At 37.9% G+C, this 7,758-nt stretch overlaps 1 protein-coding gene across 1 annotated transcript; it reads left to right on the top strand.

Annotated features, from left to right (window-relative positions):
* The first annotated feature begins 284 nt into the window (after positions 1–284).
* morf4l1 (mortality factor 4 like 1) lies at positions 285–5,922 on the top strand. Its single transcript, XM_061721763.1, has 12 exons — positions 285–409; positions 1,266–1,312; positions 1,400–1,467; positions 1,554–1,640; positions 1,764–1,841; positions 1,934–1,959; positions 2,050–2,141; positions 2,351–2,452; positions 2,591–2,679; positions 2,829–3,001; positions 5,288–5,372; positions 5,451–5,922. Exons 1-12 carry the CDS (start codon positions 370–372, stop codon positions 5,533–5,535), a joined length of 972 nt encoding a protein of 323 aa, XP_061577747.1. The 5' UTR covers positions 285–369; the 3' UTR covers positions 5,536–5,922.
* The last annotated feature ends 1,836 nt before the right edge of the window (positions 5,923–7,758 follow it).

Here is a 7,758-nt window from a genome sequence, read left to right as displayed (position 1 = left end):
TTATATATATATATATATATATATATATATATATATATACATACATATACATATACATGGCAAAAAGTGTATACTTCTTCCTACTCCTTTTTTCAAACATACTGTTTATTTTTTATTTTATTTTTATTTATATCTTTTTATATACACGTTAGAAATAAAATTCAATCAAATCCATTCAATGGTAGAGATGCTAAAATAAAGTATTTTATTCTATAATATTTAATTAAAAATTTTTTGCGCGTGCCCGCGTCCTCGGGCACGTGCTCCCCGCGTCATTGCGCTGATTATGACGTTTGTAGAGAGCGGCACCGTTGCACATTGGAATGGGAGCTTGCGATTTTTCCCATATTTTTATAGTTTAATCTGTGAATGGCGCCGAAACAGGACCCGAAACCTAAATTTCAAGAAGGTAACTCCCGTTTTCTGTTTCCGGATCTGCGGTAGGGGAAAGCTTTGTGGGTGTTTGGAAGCGTCCAGAGTGCTAGCTTAGCTCCTGGACACAGACAGCCGTTAGCCACATTAGCTTCCATTGTGGCTCCTTTGGGCTCAAAACTGCTCTTTACGAGCTCCATTATCCGACTTAGATGCGTGTGTATTATTGTGGTTGGCACATAATGCAACTTTGCAACAAAAACTGGATTTGGATTTAAGTTCCTACGATGTTACTGTTTCCTAAAACCCCTGGTTTTATTCAGTGTTTGTTTCAGTCATTTTCCCATTAGCTCTTCGTTAGCTCAGCCCATGCTAACCTGCTGTTGTTGCCATGGTAGCCGAATAAAAAGGTATTTTTATTATAACCCAGAGCCCATATATTTAATGCAGTAAAAACACTTGACCGTGAAACATGGCTAAATCGGGCTACAACTATGAATGGGAGAATTAAATTAAGTTCAACTTAAAAATAGGTTATTAATGCCCCCCATGGAAATTTAATTAAAAGAAAGAATAAGTCAGTTTCAAACTAAACATTATTTTTTTTGTGCTGGATTTTTACGTCTTGAGGTACCTATAGCTGATTTAAATAGTAAAGTAAATCCATTGTAATATCTGTTGCTGTAATTCTGTTCACACAAGCTTTGAGGTCAAAGTTTCTTATAAAGTAAGCTCACCTGTGCAGTCCTTAGTCAGTCCTAAACCTAAAGATTAATTAGGTGTATTTTTCGTTTATTGTTTCAATTCAAGCAATAACTAGTCTGTGTGGAAATAGTTTATTAATATCGTATGCAGAGTCAGTCTCATGTTGACCTTCCTTCACAAATCCTCAGGTGAAAGAGTGCTGTGTTTTCATGGGCCATTGCTCTACGAAGCTAAGGTAAGCTCCCTTAATGACACTGTTTTGTCTGAGACCCTTCCATTTGTTTTATATATCTATTTCACAATGCATTTTGTTTCTGTGCAGTGTGTGAAGATAAATATCAAAGACAAACAAATCAAATACTTCATTCATTACAGTGGATGGAATAAGAAGTAAGTTGTTGGCTTGGATAAATCAACAACTGTTTATTTATTTTTTTTTGTAAGGTTTTCACAAGTGCTTGTGTTTTCTCTTCCAGTTGGGACGAATGGGTTCCTGAAAGCAGAGTGCTTAAGTATGTGGACAGTAATCTTCAGAAACAGAAAGAGCTTCAGAGGGCTAATCAGTAAGTTCATTGATTCAAATGCTTCCAAAAACATCTGCACAGCAAACTGTGTCCCCATCGTTGACTGACTTCACTTATTCTGAGGTTGGAAAAAAAAATCTTGCTTTGTATTTTTTGATCTAGAGACCATTATGTAGAGGGGAGAATGAGGGGTGCTGCGCCGAATAAGAAGTTACCTCCTGCATCGCAGAAAAATGATGTGTAAGGGAAACCTCCCCTGTTCTGTCACATTTTGTGTCAACTGGCTCTTAAATTATTTTGAAATATGTAATTAAAACTGTTTTCGTCTGTAGGAAAACCAAAAAGAACAAACAGAAGAGTAAGCATGAACTTAATATTTAAAAATTATGACACACCACCATACAATTATGATGAAAGCTAGAGCTGAAGTATGTTTGTGTCTGTGCAGCTCCTGGAGCAGGAGAAGGGACAAGTTCAGGAGGAGATCCAACGCACCCTCCACGAAAGAAGAGGGCACGTGTTGACCCAACCGTAGAAAGTGTGAGTGAAATCATCAAAGTTTCTCTTTAATAGTAGTTTTCCTGGTTTAAAGTGCCAACTAATATTCAGCTGAACTGACTGAATTGAAGTAAATGGTTAAATTGTCTGTATAGTTAAAACTACAGCTAATATTCAATCTTAGAATTTTTCCTTAGGGTCACATGTATAAACGTAAAGGTAAAAAGTCTAAAATTTGTATGTCTGTATAGGAGGAAACCTTCATAAATCGAGTGGAGGTTAAAGTGAAAATCCCAGAGGAATTAAAACCCTGGCTTGTGGATGATTGGGACCTTATTACACGGCAGAAACAGGTAACTAATCAGCATCTTGTTTTTTTTGTTTTTTTTCTTCTCTACATCACCCGGTTCAGTAAACATTGTCACTTGCATTTGCAGTGTGACATTTACAGAGGTCTTATTATTATTGATTTGTTTGGTTTGTCTCTTCAGCTTTTCCACCTACCTGCCAAAAAGAATGTTGATGCGGTCCTGGAAGATTATGCAAACTACAAGAAATCAAGAGGAAACTCTGACAGCAAGTAATGGCTTTGCCCTCTCTTTTTCTTTAACACTGTTTTTGTGGTTGACACAGACAGTTCCATTAAATTAAATGCTGTTGAATATCTGTACCTGATGTCTGTTGACTGGTGCCTCAGAGGTGTGACTTATTTCCTTTTTTACTGCTCAGGGAGTTTGCTGTAAATGAGGTGGTCGCTGGTATCCGGGAATATTTCAATGTGATGTTGGGGACACAACTTCTTTACAAATTTGAGAGGCCTCAGTATGCAGACATCCTGGCCAACCACCCTGATACATCAATCTCCCAGATCTACGGCGCTCCTCACCTACTCAGACTCTTTGGTAAAAACACATCATCTTTCTTTTGTGTTTACATAAGCACAGTGCACCCTGTGGGTTGTCAGTAAGATGTACACTTCAGTCTCCAATATGCACTAATGTTTTCTCCTTCTCTCATTTATATGTCTGTGAGGATTATATGGGTGGCGTTTACCTGCGTTTCAAAATCTTAGCAGTGTCGCTTTATAGCAGTTAATAATAAAAACACAACTTAATATCACAAGTAAAACAGAAATTGATGAACTTTGTTGAACAAAATGGCAGGAAAATTATAAACTTTACCCATCAATGAGTAAAAGCTAGTCGAGGATTTACTCATGTTCAATCTGTCAATGGGTTTGTGATCTTTTTTTTTTCTCTCCTTTGCTTCTTTAGCCAGCACTTTTATTTTATTTATTTTTTTCAGTTATTTAGTTAGTTATTTAATCTCTGCTGTGATGTCAGAAAGACACCAAGCGTTTCTATCAAGACTTCTGTGTTTTGTTATGGTCTTTAAAGTTTTGCAGTCTTGTTGTGAGAGGTCATGCAGATCTACCAAAAGCTGTATAAAATCAGAATAAGTCAGTTCCCACTGTCACTTTTACAACTTTGCATACTATCAGGATATTTTAAGTTTTCAATATTTCTTTTCTTTTCTTTCTCGGGTACATCGTTGCTTTTGTGTGTTGGTTATTTTGTCAACGTGTTCAGTGTATATTTTTGTCTTTAAAGACTTCACAGATAGTTGCAAAAGTTTTAGAAACATAGAACAAATAAAAGGTTAGGTGTGTATCTTAAATTGATGCTGCACACTTATGTAAAAAAAAAAAAAATGTTTAATGTTAAAAACACAGGAAATGTGACTTTAATTCAATTTTGGATTAATTACCTTCAAGATCTGAGATCTATTGTTTAATGCATGTTTTCTGTGGTGTCACATCATAATCCTTGCAGAATAAGCATCAACTCAAGCTGCACATTCAGTTCAGGGGAGTTTTTACCTGCCGGTGTTTATGTAATAATTGCTCAGGCGGCGTGTTCTGGGTCTCTAAAAAGCACCTAGAGATGACTTGTGTTGTAATAGATGCTATAGAAATAAAATTGAATTGAAATCCAGTGAGAATAAAGAAAGCAGATTTTCTTCAAACTCTCTCTCGTCAGGAACCTTTTCATCCTCCACTATGACACTTGAAATATCTGTTTGAAATATTTGTATAAAGCTCTCACAGTGATTTGAAAAGGAGTGTACATGTTCTTTCAATTTCAAGGTCTGGCATATCAAGACATGGTAGAAAAGCATCAGCTCCTCATCAAGTCTCATTTAGAATTAAAATACAACCTCAGATGAACAACCATATGCAATATATTACACTGCTACTATTTATTTAACAGAAACTAGGCCAAAATACAGAAGCCAAGCATGAAAACGGTGTACAGCCTGTGATTTAGTAGCTTGTAAAACCACTTTCACAGGCATTGCAAAACTTTGATTCTTTTCTTTTTCAGCTACTCATTTGTATATTTGCTGGCGTTTTCAAAGTCATTGTCCAGCTGTGTGATCCAGTCTGGGCCAAGCTTTAGTTGAACAGATGGCCTCACATCTGAATTTGGAGTACTAGTGTGCAGATTTGTTCATTACCGACTGTATCGCTGCCAAGCATCCACAAACACTGTTGCTATTCAGTAGTTTTTGTTTGTTTCTTGCCAAAACAAGGTGCTGTGTATTATAACCAACGTTGGTCTGGTCCGTCCAGAGGGCGTTTCAGAAGTCTTGTTGAGAGGAGAGGGTTCCTCCTTGCATGTCTTCCAAACATGCCATGCTAGTACAGACTTTTCCTCATTGTCTTGCCATCAATATTTTGTATTTAACACACTAAGGCCTGTAAAATCTTAGGTACTGTTTGTTTTTTCTTTTTCTTGCCCACTTTATTTGGGCAATAAACAGTTTGATCTTGGGCTGAATATGCTATGATGTTCACTTCTGGGAAGACCTGGTAGAAATAATCGGCATAACCTCTGCCTTTTATAAAGACGCTCATATCTTCTGATAATTTGTTCATGTATTTGAAGGCATCACAAGACTGGTACCTAACCTCTTCATTCCTGGGGGAGAGGCTATGGTGTGCTTGATCTTTCACAAAATTCTTGCAATGTTTTTTATATAATGTAGTTACTGTGTCACGTATTGTTCATCTGAGATCACATTTATCAAATTTGACCTGATGAGGATCAGGTGATGTGATACGTTTCTGTAAGTGAAGATGAAATCAGTTGTCACTTGTGTAAACGTTTGTTCTTTGGTTTTTAAAGTGAGAATCGGAGCTATGCTGGCATACACTCCCTTGGATGAGAAGAGCCTTGCACTGTTGCTCAGTTATCTACAGGACTTTCTCAAGTGAGTATTCCTACATCATCCAACCTGGCTCATAGTGAAGGATCTGCTGCAGTAATCGGTACTATATTTCGATTGCAGGTATCTTGTGAAGAACTCTGCATCACTCTTCAATGCCAGTGACTATGAAGTCGCCCCTCCAGAGTACCACCGCAAAGCAGTTTAAGGTTCTTTATTTCAGAATCTGATGCCTTTGTGCGTTGAGGTTCGGGCATGACATTTTTACCTGTTGGAAGGATGCGATCTCACCAAACACCTCTGGGGAACAGATTGTGTTAGATCTGTTGAGTTATCAAAAAGAATCAGAGCAAGATGTCAACCTAGTCCCTGGACAAATTCTTCTTTCATGTGGAAAGCTGCTGACTATGCTCTTCCTGTATTGGTATGTTTTTCAGTACCACTTTTGAGTTTCTGAGATATATATAAATATATATTTTTTTGTCTGTTAACATCTTGTCAAAAAGGACTTCATCATGATTGCTTTCGTTTTGATTCAGATGCTGGCTAAATTTGTCTTACAGGCTGTCATCATTTTCTAATAAAAGTCTTTTGTTCTCTGGTCATTGGTCCGTCCTCATTTTGATGCCGATTTTTAAAATCGCGCACTAGATCCGAGCACGGAGAATTAAACATTGATAAGTCGGATCGAAGCAGACAATAAGGGGTCACAAGCTACTGTTGTCATGGTAAGACATTTGCTACCGTCCTCTTGTTTGCAAGACTTGCAGATATGGAGGACAGCTGCAAGTGCATCTGATGTGACTGCTGTAATGACATCAAAAAGCAGATCTCAGCTCAACACAGATGCTGTATGATGTACTGTTATCATTGACATGTTTGAGTGGGAATGCATAGTTTGGCAAAACAGTCAGTTGGATGGATTTGCATTTTACATTTTTTGTAAACTGAGCTGCTTTTTCTCTGCAGTCATACGTCCATGAGCATATACGTGCAGCAATTCAAAGTACGTTTTATTAAGAATTCTGTGTAAATACAGTTTAGTTATCTGGAAAGGTTTGAGTGACACCCATGTGACATCTTTTCTCTTCATAAGCTCATCACAAGTGTCTGAAAGATGTCTGTGGGAGCTATTCAATGATGTGTTTTTGCTATGTTGTATTTTCAATATCTTTGTGTTTGTTTTGTACAATTAGTTCAGTCTTATTGTTTCAGTCTATTTGAGTTGCAGCTATGTGCTTTTATTTTGAAAGGTGGTGGGCAATTTGGGCACAGCTGATGTTACTTAATTGATTAGGACAGTTGGAAATCAGTGGGCACCGGGGAAGGTGTGTGGTTTTTACCAGCTTCAGACAGCTTCAGAATTAAGAGCCAAAATCTCAACATCTTGCTGTATTTTTCTGGAAGAGGTTTGTTAAATGCCTTAAAACGTTGCCTGTCTGGACATTCGCCTCATTCCATCCTGTGGTTCCTATCTGATCTGCATTAGAAACGCTTACCTGGTGCCTCTGTGGCCGTTTGAATTAGTTGTTGGAGACAAATAGCCACTACACAAAGTAAAAACATCCCTCATTGAAGCAGACACTTTTGGTCATTTTGGAATTTTTACAATATTTGGATGTTTGGACTGGATCTACTACCATGCTCAAGCGGATTAATTCTGAGCAAATTGGAGCCACCAGCCATGCCAGCTTACTGGCGTTTGATATGAGCAGTGTTCGTTGACATAGGAATTGTTGATCGACCTGGACAGAAGCACGATCTGATAATGGAGGACCACTCGGTCTAAAGGATGCCACAGGCCACACAGAAAACTCCACAACAGCATCGGTACGTGAAGCATTGGGGGGGGAAAAAAAGGCAAACTTACCTCTTTGGAGCTACTGGGTTATTTCACTACATGTTGATGAATATTGGGAATCTGGACTTGTAGGGCGCGTTTGTGATTGTGCAAAAACAGACGATCTTCCACACATAATCTCCGACTTCAAGTGTCATTATTGCCTGTTGTGAAGTCAGACAATATGGATCAGGCTGAGACAAAAGAGACCTTACCTGTGCATAATTTCAATGTTTCAAGTGAGGAGACGGTTCCTCAGCCAGAACCCTCTACAAAACCAGGCATCAAATTTACGGCAAACGGATTGGCGTTTTACATGCAAACTTGCCAAAAAAAGATGTCTGCAAAAATAAAACTGGCCAAGACGTACATTGAACCATTGCCTTACCTACTGAAATCTAAAGACAATTGGAACTCTTAAGCTCAGTTATGCGAGTTCATAAAGTGCTATGAGGATGTTAAGGACATGCATGAATGTTTTGTGAATATAGATTTGCCTGAGGAGGTTAAAAGGCAGAATACATATTTAGATTCAATAATGATGAAATTCTATCCTTTCACGGAGGATATTATGAGTTGGTTGTCTGATGC

This window comes from Cololabis saira, chromosome 5, assembly GCF_033807715.1.
Source record: "Cololabis saira isolate AMF1-May2022 chromosome 5, fColSai1.1, whole genome shotgun sequence".
Classification (NCBI taxonomy): Eukaryota; Metazoa; Chordata; class Actinopteri; order Beloniformes; family Belonidae; genus Cololabis; species Cololabis saira.
Note: the sequence above shows the minus strand (reverse complement) of the source record. Positions and strands in the feature narration are given on the sequence as shown.

Bases quoted from the DNA above. Each gene is read 5' to 3' on its own strand.
- morf4l1 (XM_061721763.1), top strand. From the start codon at position 370: ATGGCGCCGAAACAGGACCCGAAACCTAAATTTCAAGAAG. The intron at 2,680-2,828 runs GTAATGGCTTTG...TTTACTGCTCAG, and splicing joins AGAGGAAACTCTGACAGCAA to GGAGTTTGCTGTAAATGAGG. The intron at 3,002-5,287 runs GTAAAAACACAT...TGGTTTTTAAAG, and splicing joins TCACCTACTCAGACTCTTTG to TGAGAATCGGAGCTATGCTG.